The following is a 24,810-nucleotide window of genomic DNA, read 5'->3' as shown; positions in this document are numbered from 1 at the left end:
CATCAATTAAATCAAGAACTACTATGACTAATACACCAATTCTTTCTCACTCCTTAGTTTTCTTTCCTTGTAAAAGAAGAAACAAAAAAAAGCATCCCTTTTAGAACCCCCAACAAAAGGGTGATGATTCTCAAGTGAATATATAAAAATTGGAATCTTAATCATCCAACTTAATGTTAATACTCTTTATTATATTTCTACTTTTGAGGATGGATAGCAGCAATGGATGCATTCTTTGGTGGAACTAATCAAATTGATAAAATAAATCATCGAACCGTTTGTCAAAAATCAAATGCTAATTTGGTAATAACACAGATTAGATTCAGAGCCGACATCATGGCAGGCTTTTGTCACACATATATATATTGGGCTTTATGCAGGCCCAAGACTAGCCGTAGCATATAGTCCGTCTACTAATAGTCTGTATTAATTACTAAATTTGTAGGAAAAAATTAGAATGAATAAAAAAAAAATCGTATGAGCCATCATCAGCAAGCAGGTAGACAAGTCATAGAAGACAAAAACGCCAATCTTCGCCCTCCATCGCTCCGTCAAGTTGCAACTGTCGTCGCTTTCAAATTTCCGGCGAGATTTCTCCCTCTCCGCCGTTTTTAAGATCGAGCTCTTCGTTTCCAGGTTCATTTCCGCCTTAGTATTTCAACTCAAACGTTTGATTCGACGACGACGAATCTATTCGTTTTCTCTCCCTTCTCGGAGATTTCACTCCTGAACCCTAATTTCTTCCCCCGCAGGAACGAATTCGACGCTCGGAGCTTCATTGATCGAAGAACGTGTGTGCGTGTGTGGACCTTGTTCGTCAATTCCTACATCGGATTCATAGGTTTTTCTTCGATTCTTTCGCCGTGTTTATAACAACAACGATTAGTCTCGATTTCGTTTTGCGTAGTTAGTTAAGTTTCTGAGTTGCTGGTTTCTATATGTGATGTTGCCTTGTTAGAGAGGTTCGTTATCGCTGAATTCATCTGATGAATCTCCGTAGTTCATAAGTGTAGAGATTCGTCATCTCTCAGTTATACCAGCTTATTATGCATTTACTTTCATTTAATGTTGAACTCTAGTATTATTATGTTTCACCAATACTTCCTAATAGTTTGTTTTCTTTTACCAGCTACAAGATAATATACTTTCTTTTGGCTGGGCCCTGCGTTCTGAGACAATAGAGAAGATGTTTGGCTCATCTAATCGTAAGTGCACTGACATGATCTTATTCTTACTCGTGGTTTCTGTAGCCTCTGTTCGTTATTTCTTTTATTTATTTTGTACGCTACAAAAGAAAACTGACCTGAAGAAATATTGTTCTTGTAGCTTTTGGACAGTCATCTAGTAGCAGCCCGTTTGGGTCCCAAACCCAATCTTTGTTTGGTCAGACCAGCAATTCTAGTAGTAATAATCCTTTTGCTCCAGCAACGCCGTTCGGCGCGTCTGCACCTTTTGGTGCGCAGACAGGGGGTTCAATATTTGGTGGCACTTCAACCGGTGTTTTTGGTGCACCTCAAGCCTCCTCTCCGTTTGGCTCCACCCCAACTTTTGGAGCTTCTTCATCACCAGCGTTTGGGAATTCCACTCCGGCCTTTGGAGCATCTCCAGCATCTTCACCTTTTGGTGGTAAGTACGGGCCTTTATATGTCTTTCGTCGCATGGTTTGTTAGTTTTCTCGGTGATTTATTGTTTTTTCCTGGATATGAATGTATTTTCTGTCTTTAACATCATGGATATTGGATACCTGAGGAGGTGGCCTTTTGATATTTTCAATAATTTATGTGCGTTGTTTGTTTCTCTGTGCGTAGTGTCCAGTTCTGTGGTTTGTAGAATGTTTGTCACTATCAGATTTAATATTCTAGAACTGTTCACTTTTTTGTGTTCTCTTTCTGCTGGTTTTTCTAGATATTTGCTCCAAATTTATTTGTTTTTTTCCTTTCTTTAGTTCAGATATTATTTAGTCTTCAGTTTCACGTTTGCGTTTGGGACTAAGCTAATTTATTTGTTCTTTTTTTTTTCTCAGGGCTCTTCTGCTTTTGGGCAGAACCACTGGGATTCTCAACACCTCAGTCAAATCCTTTGGAAGCACAACACAGCAATCGCAACCTGCATTTGGAAACAGCACTTTTGGTTCATCCACACCTTTTGGTGCCACGAGCACTCCTGCCTTCGGTGCATCAAGCACTCCTTCCTTTGGGGCTACAAGCACACCCTCATTTGGTGCATCAAGCACGCCTGCCTTTGTGCTACAAGCACACCTGCCTTTGGCGCCTCAAACCAACATACCTTCGGCGCCACAAACACACCTGCATTTGGTGCTTCACCGACTCCAGCCTTTGGTGGCACTGGTACCACGTTTGGCAACACTGGCTTTGGAGCTTCTAGCACTCCTGCTTTTGGTGCATCAGCCACTCCTGCTTTTGGTGCATCAAGTACTCCTGCCTTTGGTTCATCAAGTACTCCTGCCTTTGGAGCATCTAGTACTCCTACTTTTGGTGCATCAAACACCTCATCCTTCAGTTTTGGCTCCTCTCCAGCTTTTGGCCAGTCCACATCAGCGTTTGGCAGCAGTGCATTTGGCTCTACACCATCTCCCTTTGGAGCCCAAGGTTCTCCCTTTAGCATGTAGAAACTAACTGCTGTGTTAGTCATTTGAATAAAGGATAATATGTTTGAATGATTTGTTTTGTAGGTGGGCAGGCTTCAACCCAACATTTGGGAGTTCTGGTTTTGGTCAATCACCTTTCGGTGGTCAACAACAAGCGGGCAGTCGAGCCGTGCCTTATGCACCAACAGTTGAGGCAGAGACAGGCAGTGGTGCGCCTGCTGGAAAGTTAGAATCTATTTCTGCCATGCCGGCATACAAAGAAAAAAGCCATGAGGAGCTAAGGTGGGAAGACTACCAGCGAGGAGATAAAGGTACAGTTGATCAAACAAATCTTGTATTACATCTCCTTAACGCTATATTATTGTACTTTTTGTAATAAAGATGGATTTTCAGGTGGACCGCTTCCTGCTGGCCAGTCTGCTGGAAATACTGGATTTGGTGCATCACCTGCTCAGCCAAATCCTTTTTCTCCATCACCCGCGTTTGGTCAGACACCAGCAAATCCAACAACCCTTTTTCGAGCTCAACGTCCACTAATCCTTTTGCCCCTCAAGCCCCAACAATTGCCAGTTCAGGTTTGGAACGGCTACCTCAAATTTGGGTTCCTCGCCCTTTGGTGTAACATCTTCATCCAATCTTTTTGGGTCAACTTCATCAACTACACATCCGTCTTTGGATCATCCCCCGCTTTTGGAACAACCACCTCATCACCGTTATTTGGTTCTTCTCCATCAATATTTGGTTCAACTCCTGTTCAGGGGCAACTCCAGCATTTGGGAACACTCAGTCATCTAATCTGTTCAGCTCAAACCCCTCGATCGGACAGACTGGCTCTACATTTGGACAGACTGGTTCTGCATTTGGACAGACTGGTTCTACCTTTGGACAGACTGGTTCTACCTTTGGACAGTTCGGACAGAGTAGTGCTCCTGCATTTGGCCAAACTAACATCTTCATAAACCTTCCACTGGGTTTGGCAACTTGTTTTCAAGTTCTTCAACATTAACTACGTCTAGCAACTCTCCTTTGGACAAACAATGGTGATTCGTTTTTCGTATTCGTTATTAAGCCCAAGCACTTAGTTTTTTTTTCTCATTTCTTTTGGTGATGCCTGCTCTCTTCACAGTTAGTAGTTCTTTTACTTCTCTTCATTAACACCCTCTACTGCACTTCACTTTTAATTGATTTAGGCGTTCTAATCTTGAACTTTTTTCTGTAGGCTGCTGGTATGACACCTTTCCAATCATCTCAGCCAGGTCAAGCGTCAAATGGCTTTGGTTTCAACAACTTCGGTCAAACACAACAGGTACCTCTGTCAACCAAGTCACTGACGGTATCATCTTATTTCTAGATGCTAACTCTTACTATATGGTGGTCTAAAGCTAATGCAACTGGAAATGCTGGTGGACTGGGATTTTTTGGTCAAGGCAACTTCGGGCAAACGTATGGTCTTTCTGACATCAGTCCTTGCATGACTTTCGTTTCCTGGAAGTTTTGTTTTGCTCTATTGAAGCTTCAATTTTCATTCTTTTTTGTTGACAGGCCTGCTCCACCGAGCTCTGTTGTTTTGCAACCCGTTCCTGTTACCAACCCATTTGGAACACTTCCTGCTATGCCTCAGATCTCAATAAACCAAAGTGGAACTTCACCTTCAATTCAATATGGAATCTCCAGCATGCCTGTAAGCCTACAATTCTTTCAGCAACACACAGATTGTGCATTTTTCTTTTAATTCTTTCGGTCTTTCCTAAATATTATCAAATAGTTTTATTAAGGTTTTAAGTTGAAGTTTAAATCAGAACTAATATCAACTTGTTAGTAGAAATTTGATATTTTTCTAAATTAATTATTGTCATACCTGAAAGTTTCTCAACTCAATTTCTTCTTTGCCATTTCATTCATTTTCTTCTTTGTTCATATTGTTTCTTTTCCTACCAGGTTGTTGACAAACCTGTTCCTGTTAGAATATCATCTCTCTTGACTTCTAGACACCTTTTACAAAGGCGGGCCAGGTTGCCGGCAAGAAAGTATCGTCCTGGCGACAATGGTCCAAAGGCATTGCTTCTATCTTGTGAATTTTTACTCGCACTATATTTTACTCAATCTTGATATTGGTGCTACATGTTCGTTCAACATGTTTAAATCAGAAATGGTTTTTGTAGGTTCCATTCTTCGCTGATGACGAGGAGAACTCCTCAAGTACACCAAAGGCAGATGCTCTTTTCATTCCGAGGGAGAACCCTAGAGCTCTAGTTATACGCCCAGTTCAACAGTGGTCTTCAAGGGTCAAATCTACAATTCCAAAGGACCGCCCCATTGCTCCAGTACAAGAAAATGGTAAGCTTTCGTTCAAATCTTAGAAAACTTCACCACGAAAATGGTACTGACTACTGAGTTCAATGATTCCTGGCTCTTTTTGACAATATTATCTGTAAATTTCAGGGAAGAGTTCAGAAATAGCTACTGATGCGGCAAACCACGTCAGTAAGTATATAAAATAGGCAAATGTAAAAAAAAAAAAAGCTTCATTACGTTTTGCCATATTTGGACCATTCTTTGACTGACTTGAGGGAAAATATTCACAGAAAATGATAACGGAGAAGTTGGTTCTGCTGAAGAAAGGACTCGGCCATTTGTCAATGGAAATCAGAAATCAAACGGCGCAACAAGCACAGATCACGCTGGAGAGATAGACCGTCCCTCCAGAATACTAGGTGGACACAGAGCCGGAAAGGCCGCAGTTGTCTACGAGAACGGTGCAGATATCGAGGCGCTATTGCCTAAGCTACGCCAATCCGATTATTTCACGGAGCCAAGTATCCGGGAACTAGCGGCTAAGGAAAGAGCCGATCCTGGTTATTGCAGGCGGGTTAGAGACTTCGTGGTGGGACGACAAGGTTATGGGAGCATAAAATTCATGGGAGAGACTGATGTTCGTAGACTAGACTTAGAAACTCTGGTGCAGTTCAATAACCGGGAAGTGATTGTGTACCTGGACGAGAGCAAGAAACCGGCGGTTGGGCAAGGGTTGAATAAACCGGCAGAGGTAACATTGCTGAATATAAAATGTATTGATAAGAAGACAGGGAAACAGTTTACTGAAGGAGAGAGAGTGGAGAAGTATAAGATGATGCTTAAGAGGAAAGCTGAGGCACAAGGAGCTGAGTTTGTGTCGTTTGATCCTGTTAAAGGGGAGTGGAAGTTTAGGGTCGATCATTTTAGTTCCTATAAGCTAGATGATGAAGACGACGATGAAGCTTAGAGTCTCATCTCAGTGTTAATTCTGTTTCAATGTTGGAGTTGTGCAGTAAGAAATAGTGTGCCCTCTCCGCTTGTTGTGTGTTTCTTTTATACCTTTCTGTTTCTTACGACTTAAAAGTTGTTTTTGTTTTGTGTATTTTGGTATCTCTTTACTATATATGTGAAACGAATTTTCTTTTTCTTTACGAACCATTCCATCTATGATAGACAGTAGTAACACAGAGAACCAATAGAGAATCTTATACCATGAAGATATCACAAAGAATATAGAAAGAAAAAGCAAAGATTTCATTCATTAAGCTTTCTCTACGAGAACCATTAATCCTTGATGCTCCCAAGTTGGTACGTACTAACGCGAAAGCCTTTAACTCCTTCAAGGAAGACTCATCACTGTCCAAAGAACCACCCATGCCAAAAGGTACATCACCCATTCTCCTGTTAATTTAAGGAAAATTATATAAGATTAGATAAAGAAGTTATAGCTGAAGATAACACCCCAAGAATTTCTCAAGATAATATGTGAAAGAGTATGGAAAGTGTTGCTTACTTGAAAACCAAGGAAGAACAATAGAAGCCGAGTTATAAAGGAAGAAACAATCTGACGTCGTATTGATCCCACCGGGACAATTACAAACGAAGGAGCTAGTCTGAGTGTTGTACCCACAAGCACCGTTACTACGCTCGCAGCCACCACACACGGCAGGGTACTCATCGAAGACGTTGAACTTGTACTTGAGTGCGATTCCATAGTTCCAATTTTCAGGGTGAGATTCTTGGGCCGGACCAAGATTGTAGAAACCGGAGTAAGAAGAGCACCGGAGCTTCTGTAGATCCATTTCAAACGATGGTCCGAGATCTAGAGGTACGTAGACGCAACAAGTTGATTCTTGGAGGTTGATCAGACTAATCGCCCTATCAAAACCGGAAAGTCAAACCGGGTTAAGTAACAAACAGATGTTAGATGATGCTCTAAAGTCAAAACCAATAGTAAACCGGGTTCATTACAATTCATATATGTATTTGTCATACCAAATGATCTAATATACTTTATCTATCACTAGTTACTTAGAGCATCTCTTATGTGATATCTCCAAGATAAATTGGAAGCTGATTCGGTTTTCATTTCGGTTTAGATAAAATCACTAGCCGGGATTAACTTATGTTGGTTAAAGGGGAATTTCGGTTTACCTGCAATTAGAGTACAAGAAGTTGCAAATGGAGGAGCTTTGACGGTCACATAGAGAGACACGTCCGGTACTGTTACTTAACGGCTTGAAAACAGGGGATTCGTCAACAGAACAGTCCAGCAGCGTAAAAACGGTGTCGTCGTGGAAAGAAAACGGCGCGTCCCAGTCCAACCCGAATCCTTGGCTGGGTCGGGTACATGCACACGTGGACATCGACGAGTCCGTGACGTAAATGGTTTGCTTGGCGTAGTCGACGGAAGTGATAGGGTAGCAGCCTGTGTGGGTGGTGAGCGTTAAAGTCTGTTGGTCTGGGTCGCACTTGATGTAACGTGTGAAACGTGGGTCACCGCAACCAGACCCGGTTCCAAGCGGGTATTTGATGGGTATTTGGCCGCATGTTTTAAGGCAGGCTTGTGAGGAGACTTGAGAAGAAAGGAATAAGAAGAAAAGGATAAGGAAGAAAAAGGAAGAAGAAGAAGAGTGCTTCAAACCCATTTGCTAGATGTTTCAGAGATAGAGGGAGATAGAAATGTGAGTAGTACTTATGAATTGAGTGTGTGACTAACCTAATAATATAGGTGAATGCTAGAGGAGGAATATGTAATGCTTGCATGTACATTTATATTCAAATATAGGCAGAATATTTGTATATATAGTTTTTCTTTTCTGTGTTAAATAATAGATTCTTTTGGTTGGGGGTCTGTATGCATTTACAATTTTTTTGTTTATATGCATTTACAAATTTTTGTTTTGTTTATGAACACAACATTCGACTTTGAATACGCTGAAAAATCATGATATGCTTGATTTACATACAAAAACATGTTTGTCAGTGTGTATTAAAACTAGCTAGCGATGGTTACAATCTAATTTATTTTGAGAAATAGGTGATAAGAATGATTGGATATATATAAATTTGAAAGTGTAATTAAGTGAACAGAAAATAAATTTAAGACAATATGTTTTTTTCTTGTGATAAAAAGGTATCCCTGTAGGTGTCCTAAACTAACCAGAAAACAAGGCCTAGAGGATTACATATGATAAAAAGGTATCCCTGTAGGTGTCCCAAACTAACCAGAAAACAAGGCCTAGAAGATATTACATAATTGAAAAGCATCATTAATATGAAGTGCCCACTCACACTAAAGCTCCCACCCAACCAAAGAAAAGGGCAGGGATAAGGGAATAGATTCAACAGAATATGGTAAAGAAGCCTAAAGGCTAAGTTAAAGTTTCTCAGGAAATTATTCTCAACTTTAGTTTGTTTTTAATTCATTGTATGATGATGTGTTTGTAGTTAGTGAATATATATATAATGCATCTTCCAAAGGCATTATTCTATTTGCTATTCTTCTCAAGAGATTGTTCTGGAAGCCGATCAACTTTTTTTTTTCATGTATAAAGATGGTTGGTGTAAGGAAAACTTATCACAAAAGAAATAATGAAAAAGAGTAACGTCTAGCTTACATTTGATGATAGCTACTAGACCATACTCATTTGATCTTTTTTAACGTATACTTATTTCATGGAAACTACCTGCCTAAATGGTTATATCGTTATAAGAGCATCTCCAGAAAATTTCTTTATTTTAGAGTTTTCAAAACTCTATATTTGAAGTTTGAAGGTGTTTTTTTTCAAAAGTAAAAATTTTAATTTAATTTCAAAATTATTTATAATTTAAACTATGGTTCTTTTTTTTGTCAACAACTTTACCGACTCATATTGACTCTATAAACCACACCGGGAGATGTTGATCCATGTGAACGAACACTATGTTCTTATATTTGTCATAATTAATACTAATCCATATATTTATTATAAAAAATTAGCACATATATAAAAATATTACACTAATATTTATAAATAAATTCTTACACTAAAATATAAATTATAAATAGAAATATATAATTAAATATTAAAGTACAAGTAAAATATCACACTATTCCATAAAATTATTTCCATAATGCTCCATCTTCGGTTACAAAAAATTTGTTTGAACAATATTTTAGAGATCTCGAAGCAAATTTTTTAGACTATTAATGTTGTTACAATATTTAAATTTGTATAATAATTATGTCTTTATGTATATTTTTAAAAAATTCTTGTATTAAGTTTCTTTTGTAATATTCTTGTTGTCTAGTTCTAGTTTCAAAATATTATAAATTTTATTCTTAAAATTTTATTTAATTTTATGTGTAAAATTTCGAATTTATTAAAATAAATTTTGAAATATTTATGATATACAAAAGTTTTAAATATTAAAAATATAAATGAAAAGATACTTAAAATCATAAATATGATGTTTAATTAATTATAAAGACCAAAATATAAATAAAAATATGAAATTTCACAACTCAAAATTCTAAATTTGAAGTTATGAAGTTTTTTTTTTGAAGAGAAAAAAACTTTATATTTGAAGTTATAAAGTTTTTTCGGAGATGTTCTAAATTATTAAAAAATGCATTCAATACAAATACATAAAACATGACTAGCCAACACAAATATTAAATGTACGTATATATAGAGCAACTAAAAATGATTATTATTATTTATCAATACTAAATGACAGTATGACCTGTGTGTTTGGATAAGTGAATGTACTCGAATGGTAGATTTGTACAATTGTACGTAACGTAACTATCCTTTAAATAAGTTTCACTTGTTTCACAATATCGTAAATGGTCCCATTGAGAGAAAGCTATCTCTATGCATGAAGTACAAATGTGAACACGTGAAGATGACACAGTTGTCGGTGTGTTAATGGTTCAAGTTCACACCACGCATCCGAACAATGTGAATATGTAACGCTCGCCCCTAATAAAGTGATGCACCAACATTTCAACGTTTTCCCAACCGTAGAAGACACATGTCAAACTTTAACTGGTGCTTCGTCACCTCCATGAAATTCCGAAAGCCTTACGTTACGACCTTACCTACCCCCTCGTCGCTTCCATATAATCCCCTACCATCTACCACCAAAGCTTCAACGAGTTTAACCAAGTCCTTCTCTCTGTTCTTGATCTTGAAGAGAAAATGGCTAGCGACGAAGTGAAGGTGATCGGCGCATGGGCGAGTCCTTTTGTGATGAGGCCGAGGATTGCTCTAAACCTCAAGTCGGTTCCCTACGAGTTCCTCCAGGAGTCGTTTGGAGCAAAGAGCGAGTTGCTTCTTAAATCAAACCCGGTTCACAAGAAGATTCCCGTCCTGATTCATGCTGACAAACCGGTTTGTGAGTCTAACATCATCGTTGAGTATGTTGATGAGACTTGGAGCGCATCTGGACCGTCCATGCTACCTTCCACTCCTTATGATCGAGCCATCGCTCGGTTCTGGGCGGCCTACATTGATGAAAAGGTTCCCCTCTTTTACCTGATCCACATGTTTTATTTATAGTTTCATGTCATGAGATAATATTTATGTTTTTTATGTGACGACGTTGAACATGAATGAAGTGGTTTCCCTCTCTAAAAAGTATCCTAAAAGCTGAGGGAGAAGAAGAGAAGAAGGCTGTGTTAGCTCAAGTGGAAGAAGGGAACGCGCTTCTCGAGAAGGCCTTCAACGATTGCAGCAAAGGAAAACCATTCTTCAATGGTGATCACATCGGTTACCTCGACATTGCGTTTGGGTGCTTCTTGGCTTGGTTGAGAGTCACCGAGTTGGCAGGTGGTCATAAACTTATTGATGAGGTCAAGACTCCTTCTCTGTCCAAATGGGCTGAGAGGTTCTGTAACGATCCTGCTGTGAAACCTGTCATGCCCGAGACTGCAACGCTTGCTGAATTCGCCAAGAAGATCTTTGCCAAGCCGCCGGCCTAAGCTGATGGCTGTGGTAGTTGTGGAACTGTGGGTTGATGAGTTCTTGAAAGAATAAAATGAGAGTGATGGTACTTATTTATTTATGTTTTAATTTTACTTTGGTATGTTGTTAAGTGTATTTTGAAGGTTAAGTTTGTATCAGGCTTGCTGAATGAAGCACTTTTATTTATGTTGATCGAGAAGTAAGAAAATGATGTCTCATAAAATCCAGCACTGAACACTAAGAACATCTAATATGAATATTTTATAATCAAAATAATATAAAGAAGAAAATAAATATGAAAAGAAGTTATAATATAAGATTTTCTAAATAATTTGTTTCTCTACGAATGATGTATTTTTTTAAATAATAATGGATGTCAGGGACGCAAAAGATTATAATTAAGTAGAACTTGGGTTCTTTGGTTCTGTGTTGAGGGTGCAAGAGAACCAGAAGTATATTAACTTGTGTTGCTTTCTCCTATTGTTCAGCTCATAAGAATATTACAAACCATAACAATGAACTAAGAGAAGCAAGAGACTACACATTAAGACATCACATTTTTTTTTTGAACACATTAAGACAAGACACTATATGCAGGGATTTCCGAATTCCAGCTTCTACCATGACCTTCCTCATCTCCTCTGCTTCTGCCCAATTGTTACCCAAAGCCTTTAACGTCGACAACGCCACGTAGTGCTCTGGCTGCAGTCCAATAAGCTGTTTACCTACTTCATTTCCCAACTCAGCATCCTCATGAATCTTGCAAGCACCCAAAAGAGCACCAAGAACCAAAGCATCAGCCTCAAACGGCAAACTCTTCACGAGATTCAGCGCGTCAGCCAATACTCCAGCTCTTCCGATGAGATCAACCAAGCAACCGTAATGCTCCGACGTTGGAGACTAAACCAAACCATTAGGTAAATGGTTTGGGTTGAACCATAACCAATAGAAGATTGGTTTTATTTGGACATGGTTTAGTTTGGTTTGGTTTATCCATTTTGACAACTTTAGGCATGGATGACACAAAAATTTGGAGAGAGAACGTTAAAGCAACAACACCAACTGTCTTTTTCGTTTGAGATTAAACAAAATGCAATACGTTATTTATTACATTATTAAACCATGCATATGAAAATCGAAACACCCTCTTCTCGCTTCTTCTCCCACCTTATCCTTCTTCAAATGTTCCTTTCAATACTTTAGAATAAAACCCAAGTCAAGGTAAAATCAAAACTCATAGCTAAATTAGGCGGGACTCAGAAGGAAAAGAAATGTCCAACTTGCCTTGGATTGCGTTGGGTTAAGTCTGATTCGACGCCCGCAGCTACGCTCCTTCCTTTTCATAAGACGTCTATCCATGTCTTGCGTAAGCAGCAAGTCCATCTCCAGCCAGTGGAAATCAGTGTTAGAGATTTTACAAAAAAAACCAACTTTGAGATGAGACTGGATGAATTTGATAACACATACCTCTGATGATCGACCAAAGGGCAAGTTTTCACGGATAGTACGATCCACACCGTTTTTACAAGCAAACCTGTCCCACTCCTGCTTGATAACACATAAACAATAATAAGAACAACATGGCATAATGACACAAGCAGCAGCGCACACAGAGAGAGAGATGCTTACACCATACTCATGCTCTACACTCTTGAGATGGGCGGTGAAATCTTCAAAGCTTTTGACAGCAACAAAGCATACTTCGCAAGCCAAGGGATGTTCATCATTGTACTTGCCCTGACTATAAACAAGGCTCGTTGTTGTTGTTGTTGTTGTCTCCTGTTCATCAGAGACTAAGGCATCCCAATCCCACTGTTTAGAAAAGGAACGTGGTAAGGGTGTGGTGCGCTGAGGATATGCAAGAAGAATTCTGTATCCAGCATCTTCAAAGTCGGAAAGGTTAGAAGCTATCCATCCTATTCGCTCATGATCATCTATGATCATCATAGTACTCGGAGGAGGATTCGCATCGGCCCACTCATCCAAATCATTTATATAGACTGCGCGAGGAAAGCAGAAAGCTGACACTACAAGAAAACAGCTTGTTTCCTACGGACGATTTTCGTTGGAATAAGCCGACGAATTTCCGACGAAAAAGGTAGTCGGTTCTAACTCTTCGGAAAAAAAAAATTTCGGCGGAATTTTGTCGGAAATTTTTTTATTGGAATTTCGTCGGAAAATTTTTCATCGGAATTTCGAAATTCCGAAAAAATTTTCGACGAAATTCCAATGAAAAAATCTAAACCCTAATCCATTAAAAAAATTATACACAGACAAAGAGGAAGAAAGAGTTACGGTGGGAATGTTTAAGAGAGATTTCAAACGAAGAGAGTCTACTCATAACGTCTTCACCAGGGACCTCTGTTAGTTTGCTGCCGATTGCAGTGATGGAGATTTGACCGTTGCGGCGGACGTGGCCTGACTTTTCCACCGCCATTTGTATTTTCGCAACTACCGTAAGAGGATCGTGACCATCTGGAATCGGGCAGTTGCCCATGTCCCATAGCACAAAAGCTTTCTCCACCTCCCCCACATGCATGTTCTCGATTTGGTTCATTCTCCTGCAAAAATGCAAACGATGAGCGAGCGACGGATCAATGTGTGTGCGAAAGAGAGAGCGAGCGAGAGAGCGAGCGAGAGAGCGATCTTCCGCATATATAAATCGTCCATGCTCATTAATTGGTTTGTATGGGCCGATACGCATGGCCCATTTCTTGCCGACCCTTCAATAAACAATCTCTAATATGGTAAATGATTTATATTATAATTAAACAGTTTTTTTTGAAACACTTAAAATTAATTATTTTTTTAACAAATATCGTACCCAATAACAATACTATTTTCTAAAAAAATATATTTAAAATATCTATATTTTTATATTTTTAATTAGGATTAAACCAGATATATATCTAATTATCTTCTCTAATATATGATATGAGATTTTGATTGTTTTTTATTTATTCTGACAAAGTTTGTTCTGACAGACAGATGTGGAAATAAACATATTAACAGAATATATAAATAATAAGAAAGACACAAAAATTTAAGGTGGTTGACAAGACTAGAACAATCAATTCAAAATCAAAATGGGCTAACAACATAGTTAGTCCATTATTTTATTTTGACATCTTTTTGGACTGATCATCTTTAAATAAGTAAATTTTTAGATATAGACCCAACAGTCGAAATATTGGTCCATCGTGATTGGCAAAACAGAGAAGCGAGGAGCAGCTGAAATCAGCTGAAGTAGGAACGGAAAGGTGTGAGCTATGAAGGTGAGTTGTTGGTTCTGTAACGATCCCGCTGTGAAACTGCAACTCTAACTGAATTTGCTAAGAAGATCTTTGCCAAGCCCACGGCCTAAGTTGTTGGTTGTGGTGGATTTGTTGGTTGAGTTCTTGCAAGAATAAATCAAGAGTGATAATACTTATTCGTTTATGTTTTTATTTTATATAAAATCTAGCACTTGAACACTATGAACATATAATATAATTTAAAATAATAAATACTATTTTCTAAATAATTTATGTCACACTTGAATGATGTAGTTTTAACTAAAATATGATTACATTTGTAATTCATAAAAATGGAGGTTCTCTAAATGCTTAACTATCACTAAGTGACTAATTATCACTAAAGTGTTCTACAATGAAAATGTGGATAAATAATAAATAGTTTATAATTAAAATTAGAGCTACTTATTTGTATGGACTTTAAGGGTGTTTGCTAGATAAAACCTTAGTTGAGCTAGGTACATTCTATGTACACAACATATATAGTAATCTTTGTGTTCTAAAATGCGGGTCTATGCGCTCCACCGAGTTTAACCGCCGTGATTTTGGTCAAATCGGTTCAATTAATCAGAAACCTGATTAATCATTTTAAAAACCAATTAATCTTTTTAAAAACCAATTAATCACCTAAATGACTGACTAAAACTGATTTAAACTGAAAATATTTGACTTTAATGACAATAGTTTGGGCTAGAAAACAAGTCCAATTGTCTGAAAAGAAAGGATACATTTTCTATGTATTTATAGAAGACTCCAAGAACTCTTCTTAGTGATACTTAGTCGAACAAATGCAAGTTGGTTTTTATTTTATTTTTTCTGGTAGAGATCTCTATTTTATGGAAGAGAATGTTCATTGTTAATCAAGGTGGTGATACTTGTTCAATCGTAAATAAGTGTAAACAGGCAAGCGACGTTCGCATCATCCAAAGAATTGATCATTGGATGGCAGATACGCTGGTTCTTGCGACTCTACTCCTCATCGCAGGCGATAAGAACTTTGATATGGCTCTCCGGAAGGTAGAGAGAGCTGGTTACAACATGATTTTAGCCTTTGATGAAAGCAATGTAGCACGACTGCTAGAATACGTTGGACACAAGCAATTAACATGGAGAGAGATTCTCCTTCTAGAGGGTTGACTTTCATCGGTGTAGCAGGAAGCTTGTGACATCAATTTTATCTTTTTTTTGTTTTGAGCGTTTGCAAAACATTTTAAGTTTTTTTTAGAAGGTACTCTAAACTGTGTACACGTGTTTCCTTGGATGGCTTTGTACTTGATAGTTTTGGAACATTAAACAAATATTTTGGAACATTAAAAACCGATTAATCGCCTAAATGGCTGACTAAAACTGATTTAAACCAAAAATATTTGATTTTAATGACAATAGTTTGGGCCAAAAACAAGTCTAATTGTATTAAAAAAAGGAGACATTGTCTGCGTATTTATAGAAGACTCCAAGAACTCTTCTTAATAATACTTAGTTGATGTAGAACAAATGCAAGTTGGTTTTTATTTTATTTTTTTCTGGTCTATTTTGTGGAAGAGAATGTTCCTTGTTAATCAAGGTGATGACGCTTGTTCAATTGTAAATAAATGTAAATTGTATGAATTATTGTATGGATTATAGCACGCGATCACGATTTGCAAGCATATACAATCTTGTAGTTGTTATATTTACATGAGTTAATTGATGTATCTAACATTTTGTTGAATTTTTGATTTTTTGTTTGTTTTAGCGCAGCCACAGTGGCAAACACAAAGATGTCAATTCCTGATTAAATACATAACAAAGGTCAATAAAAATCCGTAGGCTACCGGCAACAAATATTTTTGTTTCTTCATTTTAAAATTTTAAGACAAAACATGTTGTACTCTAATGATTATTACCAGATTTGAATGTTACAACTCATTTGCGTGAAGCATTCGAAAATTGGTGTGATAGTATTGTTGAACTTCTACATAAAAATGTTGCATCTCTTGGAGAAAATGATTATGTCAAATTTCTCTGCAAAATCGTCTTAAAAACAATATGACGTTAGAGTACAAAAAAAACAATCTATACTATTGTTTGCGAAGTAAATTTTTGGAATCGAGCTCTCACGTTAAAAGTTAGAGCGGTTAATATCGTTTATACCCTTAATCTATAAAATATATAACTAAATTAAAAAATAAAAACGAAATTTGTAAATTATTTGATAAGATAATTGATTAAAATTAATAATCCAAAATCTGAAAATATAATTTAAAAAAGAGATAATTTATGTATATATTGTATAGTTCTCTGAAAAAGTCTTTTAGTAAAAAGTTAAAAACATGAATTATATATAAAAAGTTAAAAACATGAATTATATAACTAAATGTTAATCAAATAAAATTCTTAATCATATAATTAAAATAGAATATTGAATTATCAAAATATAAAAATATAATAAAAAAAGATAATTTCTACATATATATATTGTATTATTTTCTGAAAAAGCATTTTAGTAAAAAGTTAAAACATAAATTATATAATTAAATATTAATCAAATAAAAAAAATTAATTATATAATAAAAATATAATATTAAGTTATTTTAAGATTTATTTTAGTATAATGAATATAGTGAACAAAAAACTTTTCAAAAATTATGAAAATGTTTAAGCCCGCATTGCGGGCAAAACACCTAGTATGACTTTAATTGGAAACCTGTTAAAACATATAATAATAAAACGAATATTTTATCTAATATTTTTATTAAAAAAAAATATATGTTCCTTGTTTTCTATGAATGACATAATTTTTAATTTTAAATTTAGTTGTATAATTAATTTACACAAAATTTATTTTTGTTTGATAACAATTTTTTTTTTTTTTGAAAACAGAAATACTCGAAGTGCTTTTTTTTTTTACCAAGTGCTTAACTATCAATCAATAAATGGCTACCTATCACTAAAGTGTTATATTGTGGTGAAAGTTGAATAAATAGTAAATAGTTTATGATAAAATTATCATTGGATCTCAAAGTCAAAGGTGTTAGCTGGACTGAAACTGAAGTTAATCCAAATGTTGTCAGTTCTTTTTTATAGGTGGCCTCTTCGGTGAGTATAAACGCTAACGACGATGATCTCAAGAAGTCTTACCGGAGACTAGCCATGAAATGGCACCCTGTCAAAAACCCCTTGACCAAGAAAGCAGCTGAAGCCAAGTTCAAACAGATCTCCCAAGCTTATGACGTCCTCAGCGATCCTCAGAGACGCCATGCCTACGATCAGCACGGAGGTTTTGATCTCTTTGTGTCATTCTGATGATATCTTTATTACAGGAAGCCAAAGTCAGTACAAGAGATTTTGAAGATAGAGATAAAACCACGTTGGAAGAAAGGCACGAAGACCACATTCCTTGAGAAAGGTAACCAAGAACCATTGTCAAGAAGAAAGTTTCTTTGATAGAAGCTTTAACCGGAGTCACCGTTAGCTTAACAACTATGGACGGGAGAACCTAACAGTCCTGGTTCTGGACCCTTTGAAAATAGGAGACCTCAGAGTCCGCTTAGATGTCTTGTTCCCGTCACGGCTTACTTCAGAACAGAAGAATGGTCTCAAAAGAGTTCTTGGTGGAGCTGAAGAGCTCTTGATCGTGTTAAACAACAAAGCTGCTAGTCAATCCAGTGTACATATACTCAACAATAATGGCTGTCAGGGACAGAACATATCCTAATTAAGTAGAACTTGGGTTCTTTGACTCTGTTGTTAATGGTGAAAGAGAAACATAAGCATATTATTAACTTGTGTTTATGTGTGCGTTTGCTTTCTCCTAATGTTCAGCGCATAAGAATATTGCAAACCATAACAATGAACTAAGAGAAGCAAGAGATTACACAGTAACTCTTGTGACTGAAACCAATCTATTTTCACTTCTCAAGCCAGCCTTAAGACAAGACACTATATGCAGGGATTTTCCGAATTCCAGCTTCTATCATGACCTTCCTCATCTCCTCTGCTTCTGTCCAATTATTACCCAAAGCCTTTAATGTCGACAACGCCACGTACTGCCCACAGTGCTCTGGCTGCAGTCCAATAAGCCTTGTCCCTACTTCATTTCCTAACTCAGCATCCTCATGAATCTTGCAAGCACCCAAAAGAGCACCAAGAACCGAAGCATCAGCCTCCAACCCCAAACTCTTCACGAAATTCACCGCGTCAGCCAATAGTCCAGCTCTTCCCATGAGATCAACCAAGCAACCGTAATGCTCCGACGTTGGAGTGATCTTATACTCACCACACACGGAACTAAACAGCTTGACACCTAACTCCACAAGCTTAGACCTCGCACAAGCCGTGAGCACCGCAAGTAAAGTGATCCCATTCGGATCCACATTCCTCGCCTTCATCATCTCAAACATCTCCAACGCCTTCTCAGGTCTACCGTTGGAGGCAAGAGCTGAGATCATCGCGTTCCAAGAACAAACCTTTTTATCATAAACTTGATCGAAAACGATCAACGCCGCCTCCAAGTCACCTCCTTTCCCATACATGTCAACCAAAGCAGTACCTAACGTAGCAGTGAGAATCACCTCCCTCCTCATAACATAACAATGAATCTGCTTCCCTAAATGAACACCTCCTCGATCTAAATTAGCGCAGGAAGAAAGCACACTAACCAAAGTAGCTTCATTGGGCGTTACCACCACTATCATCTCCCTAAAAAGCGTTACAGCTTTGGAGTGGGCCCCGTTCTTACCAAACCCGTTGATGACACTAGTCCAAGAGACCACATCAGTTGCATGCATTCTCCGAAAGAGTTCAAAAGCAGAACCCATCTCTCCGTTTCTTCCGAAAGCATCAATCATACTGTTGCAAGCCTTAACGCAAGGTTTTAGAATTTCGTCGAACACCTTCCTCGAGCTACTCAAGTCACCGACTTGGGCGTAGAAACGAACGAAAGAAGTCGGGAGAAAGGGGTCCGTTAGAACGCCGCGTTTAAGAGCTTGGGAGTGAAGGGAAAGGCCGTAGGGAAGAGAGAAGGAAGAGGAAGATGCTTTGATGAGGGAAGGGAAAGTGAGGTTGATTGGTTTGACTTGGTTTGCGAGCATGTGGTTGAAGAGATGTAGAGAGGTCTTGTGGTGTCCTGTGGTGAGGTAGGATCGGATGAGAGTGTTGTAGACGAACTTGGTCTTACGGCTCGAAGGGAGTAGTGCGTTGGTGGTGAGCAGAACAGAGTGGATCTGTTTGATGTGGTTTGAGGAGGTAAGGAAACGTTGGAGAAGGTGAAGCGCGTCGTCGAGAGACAAAGTGACACTCGACAAGGAAGTAGAAAGCATGCAACTTGTTCAAAAATTAAGCAATCTACAAAGCTAGAAACAGAGTAAAAAAAGCTGACTTTAGTGTGAAAATTCGAAACCCAGAAACAGAGAAAGAAGAGGAGGAATCAAGCAGTGATGCTTACTAAGGTATAGTGTGATAAGGGCGTACGTAGAAGATGAAGAAGGAATCAAAAGTCGAGATGAAAGTTCTCTCATTTCAAGTCAGTAGCTAACGAGAGGGAGCTCCGACCAAGCAACTTGGAGTTGGAGTCTTCACTATCAACTGGTAAACCAACTAGGGTTCTCCGGTTTGGTATGGTTTGATCCAATTTATTTTTGTCAAGATATCCAATTTTGTATTCGCTTTCAGTTACTTGTATATCAATTGGTAAACCAACTAGGACTCTCCGGTTTGGTATGGTTTGATCCAATTTTATTCGTTTTCTGTCAATTGTATATCAAATGGTGAACCAGCTAGGACTCTCCGGTTTGGTATGGTCTGATTCAATTTTATATTCGATTTGAGTCAAATTTTTATATCAATTGGTAAACCAACTAGAGTTCTCCGGTTTGGTATGGTTTGATCCAATTTTATATTCGATTGGTGGACCGCCGAGCGAGAGGTTAACGTGATCGGCCGCGGAACGGAGAACGATCAGAAGAAGCGGTGGGAGGGAAGGAGTTGTTGAAAGAGGCGGAGATGAGCCGTAAGGAGAAGCGAAAGGCGATGAAGAAAATGAAGAGGAAGGAGGTAGCGGAGAAGGAGAGAGAGGATGCGGAGGCTAAGCTAAACGATCCGGCGGAGCAGGAGAAACTGAAGGAGATTGAGGAAGAGGAGGCGAAGAAGAGAGATAAGGAGTCGAAAGAGTTCGAGGACAGCGAGAGAGCTTGGAGAGAGGCAATGGAGGTTAAGAGGAGGAAGAGAGGCGTTGCAAGGATCTAGAGGTAGTCCCTTGTTCTTTCATTGAATGGTGTGGTTGTTTTGCTGAAGAAGTTGTGATACATTCCCTTGTTGCTTCTTTTGGCAGGCTAGTAGGAGTGATGAGTGTGTAGAATATGAATATATATGGAAGGAGGGCCTCCAGATATTATATTTAAGGGTAATGAAATCATTCTCAGAAAGAACAAAGTGAAGGTTCCAAAGAAACCAGTAGCAGCTCAGGTGGATGTTAATGAGGTATTTGATCATTATCTTTACGAGAACATACCCTCTTGAGTATTTTTTTGATTTTTCGTCTAGAGTTTTTTTTTTTTTGAAGATTGTTGACAGGCCTACATCAAATCCTCTACCTCCGGGAATTGAAGCTTTTTCAAAGTATCAGAATTTTAGTTCTGCTCAACAGATTCTGGATACTGAGCAGGTGATGATTGTTCTATCCCTTTGTTGAGATGGTATTACTCTTTATGTATCATTCTTTTGCCCCTCTAGTAAATCTGCCTTATTTTTTTTTTTTTTTGTTCTCAGTGCTCAGGATAAAGCTCATTGTCCTTTCCATTTAAAGACTGGAGCTTGTCGGTTTGGCCCGCGTTGCAGCAGAGTTCATTTCCACCCTGATAAATCGTGCACTATACTTATGAAGAATATGTATAATGGTCCTGGCATTGCTTGGGAGCAGGAGGATGAGGGGCTTGAGGTCTGTACGCGCTGCCATCTCGTGATGCTTGTATCCTGATAATAATCACTTCTTCTCTACTATTTTTGCTTTCATTTTCTGCTTTTGCTGTGTGCTCTGGATTTGCGGAATTCTGCTTTTTGTTTCTTTATTATTGTTATTATCTTCTTTAACTTGCATCAGACATTTATGGATTCCCTTCAGTGGAGGTGCATGATTACAACCTGGACCGGGTTGGAGTTGCAGTTTACTTCTTTATATCCTACTTGACTGATTGATTAGCTATCTATATATGCACGCATTTTTGTCTTATATTAGTGCCTCTCTCTTTCATTTCTCGTTCTTTGAGTTTCTTATGAATTATGATTTCCTCTAGGTGGTGTTTGATATGTGAAAAGTGATTTATCCAATGCTCAATACCTCAGAACTTCTTGGTTTTCCTGAATTAAGAATATAACAGTTTCCTTCATGCGGGTCTGGCTGTGTTGGGCTAGTAGTGTCTGAAAAGGAACTAATGCATTTATAATTACGTAAGGCTACTAGTGATCCGGGTTTGGTTGACAACAAAGCTACTGGATCCCACATGCATATTATCTCGCCTGGTTTTCTTTCTTTTAGTCACTTTCTGTAGTTTACTCTTTTCCTGTCTTCCTTGCAGTATACAGATGAGGAAGCTGAACATTTTTACGAAGAATTTATGAAGATGTTACGGAGTTCCAGAAGTATGGAGAACTCATTAATTTCAAGGTCTGGCGATTATTTTCTGCTCCCTCGTTCAGATTTTCTTTTCAGTGCCAGCCTTCATTTTATACTAAATCTGAATGTTAGTTTTCTGAACCTGCAGGCTGCAAGCCATACTTGGTATCCATTGACAAAACTTGTCTTTTCTCAAAAGGAAACTTTATATGTCCATTTCAGTGTGTAGAAATGGCTCATTCCACTTGAAGGGAAGTGTATATGTACACTACAGAGCATTGGTTGCCTACCAGTCCATTAATGGTCGATATTTTGCTTGTAAACAGTTTTCCTTTGGACATTTATTGTATGGCGACATTCATAATTCAGATATATAATGCTTAGAAAGTTTTCTTGTGTGTATGTCGAGGCGTGATCCCTGATTGCTTTCAGCTTGCTGACATTGTAATCCATGATTATTGCATATTCCTCATTTAGGTGACATGCGAATTTGTCAACATCTCAAGATGGAAAGTTGCCATCTGTGGGGGAGTACATGAAGTCCAGGTTTAAAAGTATATGACTATTCATCTGGTCCATTCCCTTGGATTCCATTTTTTGGCTTTATCACTAGTTCAGGATTTTCATCTGTTCTTTTTACAGACTTGCTCTCGTGGATCTGCTTGCAACTTTATTCACGGTTTCCTAACCCTGGTGGAGACTATGAATGGGCTGACCATGACAAACCACCTCCAAGATTCTGGATTCGCAAAATGACCGCTTTATTTGGTTATTCAGATGAATACGTGAAGCACATGGAGTTTGAATATTCAGGGTCGTTAACTGATTTTAGATCAGATCAACCAACAGATTCACATAGGTAGCTTAATCTATATTGGTCTTTGAATAACTTGCTCAGTGTATTTCCTACTTAATATGGTTATGGAGCGTCATGCTCATGTGTTTGTTTCCATGTCAGGCAACTTTCAAGAAGATCTAGATCAAGGGACCATGATCATTTTAATGTTGGATCTAAACCATGTCATAGGAACAGTAAGAACCACTGTGACAGTACTCGTGGACACAAACTTAGTAGGCATGAAGAGAAGCGTCATGGCGGAGATGAAAGTCCTAAAAGTACTAGAGACGGTAGTTTAGAGAAGGAGATTTATAAAGAGCGACGGTATGCTAAGGAGACAACGCGTCATGAAAGCAAATGGTCTGAACACTCTCATGGACAACGGGTGATGAAGAAAAGAATCAATGGGAGGTATTCCGTTGATGATTCTCCTGTTGGAGATGACGGTGGCAGGGGAGAGACGGGTCACAGACGGAAAAGCTCAAAGCGTCATGGTAGAAGAGGCTCAGATTCAGAAACTCAAGAACGGCTGGAGGATGAAGAGGACACGAGAACCCATTGGTCTAGTTCTGACAGGAGAGCAAGAAGAGAAGAGCATAGAGAAGGATCATCAGAGTGATCAGGAGGAGAGCCATGCACATGATAGGGTGGTTCATGCAGATAAGTCGCATCTGGAACGATGGAAACATGGGCATGAAAGAAGTACAGCTCAAGATTTTCACACGAGGAGTGAAAGGATTCTGACCGACCGAAGCAGAAAGGAAACAATGCCGTAGAAGCTTGGGGAGTGGTGTAAGAAAAAAAAACAATATCTTTGAAACTTCATTTGATTGGGATACTAATTAAATGATATCTGCAAGTATTCAAATAGTAGATGTCACAAAAAACATACTTTGACTCGTTTGTAGAGGAAAAAAAAAATCTTGAAGCTTTCGGGATTCTAATTAAATGATATCTGGAAGTATTCAGACAGATGTCAGTGTTGTCAAAAAAAGTCTTTGACTTATTTTGAAAACCATAAAAAAAAATAGTTTTAAGAGAAAATTTCTTTAAAAATTACTCCCTCCGTTTTTAATATAAGTCGTTTTAGAGAAACTTTTTTGTTCCAAATTATATGTCGTTTTCGGTTTTCTATGTAAAATTTATTAGGGGTTTTTGCCAAAACTAACTCACAACTTGATTTTAATTCCAAACCTATACCCAAACTTGAATCAAATGCAAAACTAACCTAAAAGCCTAGTGAAATTACAGCTCAGCCCCTTGTGACCAAATAAAAAACAGAAGCCATTTTTACGAATATAACCCCAGTAAATCGTCTGAGTCGTCTGAGAGTGTTGGAAGTCGTCTGGACGACTGAAGTGTAAGTCGTCTGGACGACTGAAGTGTAAGTCGTCTGGTACCAGTTTATTTAAAAATAATTTATAAATCTTGTAAAAAAATATTTGATGCGTAAAAAATAAAAATCAAGTAATTATAAACAGTTTTAACTGATATAAATTAAGATATGATAAAATTGATTTGTTTTGAAGATATATGAGTGGAAGTAGTGAATCATGAAATACTTTGGTTTAGGAGTTTGGCAAACATATGTTGTAGTATTGTATGTATTGTTAGGGTTAGATTTTGGAAAACTAAAATGTTTTTTTCAAAAATTAGTTTTCACCTATATGTGTTTATTTCTGTGTATAGTAAACACTTTTCAAGTTTGATTTGGTTTTATGAAGTGTTTAATTAGATAATTAAGTTTAGGGGTTATGTTAGGGTGTGGACGACTTATATTTCAGTCGTCTGTTAAATAATTTACCCGGACGACGTATATTTCAGTCGTCCAGACGACTTACTTGTAAGTCGTCTGGAAAGTCTTCTATTTTAGTTTCCCGCTAAAAATATTTAATTTCCCGCTAAAAATATTAAACTCTTCTGGACGACTTACATGTAAGTCGTCTGTTTAATTTCTTCACCAGACGACTGAAATGTAAGTCGTCCAGGAAGTCGTCTGAGTCAAAAATATTTAATCTAATTGGATTTTTTGTCTCCCTATATAAAGAAAAATTTACACATTCTCTCTCCTCCTCTCAAATGGCTGCAACAAAAATGTAATGTTCATCATTCTAAAACTCTCCAACCTCTCTCTAATCTCTTTGACTTGAAAACACCCAACTTTATATGAATTTTTCAGTTTTGTCTCATGTATTTCTTACTAATCTATCTCTTTTGAAGTTTTTAATTCAAAT

General features: G+C 37.8%; 4 protein-coding genes and 2 pseudogenes across 4 annotated transcripts; 3 read left to right on the top strand and 3 right to left on the bottom strand.

Annotated features, from left to right (window-relative positions):
• Positions 1-775: 775 nt before the first annotated feature.
• On the top strand, positions 776-6,054 carry LOC125595931 (annotated as a pseudogene).
• On the bottom strand, positions 6,027-7,668 carry LOC106346203 (wall-associated receptor kinase-like 15). Its single transcript, XM_013785466.3, has 3 exons — positions 7,058-7,668; positions 6,417-6,781; positions 6,027-6,304 (listed from the first exon to the last, which is right to left on the bottom strand). Exons 1-3 carry the CDS (start codon positions 7,549-7,551, stop codon positions 6,243-6,245), a joined length of 921 nt encoding a protein of 306 aa, XP_013640920.1. The 5' UTR covers positions 7,552-7,668; the 3' UTR covers positions 6,027-6,242.
• A 2,345-nt stretch (positions 7,669-10,013) lies between these two features.
• Positions 10,014-11,040, top strand: LOC106346204 (glutathione S-transferase U17-like). Its single transcript, XM_013785467.3, has 2 exons — positions 10,014-10,410; positions 10,509-11,040. The coding sequence occupies exons 1-2, from the start codon at positions 10,090-10,092 to the stop codon at positions 10,869-10,871; spliced, it is 684 nt and encodes a 227-aa protein (XP_013640921.1). The 5' UTR covers positions 10,014-10,089; the 3' UTR covers positions 10,872-11,040.
• An 847-nt stretch (positions 11,041-11,887) lies between these two features.
• On the bottom strand, positions 11,888-13,502 carry LOC106351162. The gene is made up of 5 exons (XM_013790976.3): positions 13,150-13,502; positions 12,484-12,854; positions 12,322-12,399; positions 12,139-12,237; positions 11,888-12,051 (listed from the first exon to the last, which is right to left on the bottom strand). Exons 1-5 carry the CDS (start codon positions 13,409-13,411, stop codon positions 12,046-12,048), a joined length of 816 nt encoding a protein of 271 aa, XP_013646430.1. The 5' UTR covers positions 13,412-13,502; the 3' UTR covers positions 11,888-12,045.
• Positions 13,503-17,883: 4,381 nt separating this feature from the next.
• On the bottom strand, positions 17,884-19,688 carry LOC106346206 (putative pentatricopeptide repeat-containing protein At1g10330). Its single transcript, XM_013785469.3, has 2 exons — positions 19,573-19,688; positions 17,884-19,480 (listed from the first exon to the last, which is right to left on the bottom strand). Exon 2 carries the CDS (start codon positions 19,445-19,447, stop codon positions 18,056-18,058), a length of 1,392 nt encoding a protein of 463 aa, XP_013640923.1. The 5' UTR covers positions 19,448-19,480; positions 19,573-19,688; the 3' UTR covers positions 17,884-18,055.
• Positions 19,689-20,057: 369 nt separating this feature from the next.
• LOC125595932 lies at positions 20,058-23,352 on the top strand (annotated as a pseudogene).
• The last annotated feature ends 1,458 nt before the right edge of the window (positions 23,353-24,810 follow it).

This window comes from Brassica napus, unplaced genomic scaffold (assembly GCF_020379485.1).
Source record: "Brassica napus cultivar Da-Ae unplaced genomic scaffold, Da-Ae ScsIHWf_109;HRSCAF=189, whole genome shotgun sequence".
NCBI classification, from domain to species: domain Eukaryota; kingdom Viridiplantae; phylum Streptophyta; class Magnoliopsida; order Brassicales; family Brassicaceae; genus Brassica; species Brassica napus.
Note: the sequence above shows the minus strand (reverse complement) of the source record. Positions and strands in the feature narration are given on the sequence as shown.

Coding starts and splice junctions, on each gene's coding strand:
- LOC106346203 (XM_013785466.3), bottom strand. CDS start 7,551: ATGGGTTTGAAGCACTCTTCTTCTTCTTCCTTTTTCTTCCTTATCCTT. Junction 6,782..7,057: donor TTCTTGTACTCTAATTGCAG/GTAAACCGAAAT, acceptor CGGTTTTGATAG/GGCGATTAGTCTGATCAACC. Junction 6,305..6,416: donor TGTTCTTCCTTGGTTTTCAA/GTAAGCAACACT, acceptor TTAAATTAACAG/GAGAATGGGTGATGTACCTT.
- LOC106346204 (XM_013785467.3), top strand. CDS start 10,090: ATGGCTAGCGACGAAGTGAAGGTGATCGGCGCATGGGCGAGTCCTTTT. Junction 10,411..10,508: donor CGGCCTACATTGATGAAAAG/GTTCCCCTCTTT, acceptor ACATGAATGAAG/TGGTTTCCCTCTCTAAAAAG.
- LOC106351162 (XM_013790976.3), bottom strand. CDS start 13,411: ATGAACCAAATCGAGAACATGCATGTGGGGGAGGTGGAGAAAGCTTTT. Junction 12,400..12,483: donor GTGTAGAGCATGAGTATGGT/GTAAGCATCTCT, acceptor GTTATCAAGCAG/GAGTGGGACAGGTTTGCTTG. Junction 12,238..12,321: donor CCTTTGGTCGATCATCAGAG/GTATGTGTTATC, acceptor CACTGGCTGGAG/ATGGACTTGCTGCTTACGCA.
- LOC106346206 (XM_013785469.3), bottom strand. CDS start 19,447: ATGCTTTCTACTTCCTTGTCGAGTGTCACTTTGTCTCTCGACGACGCG.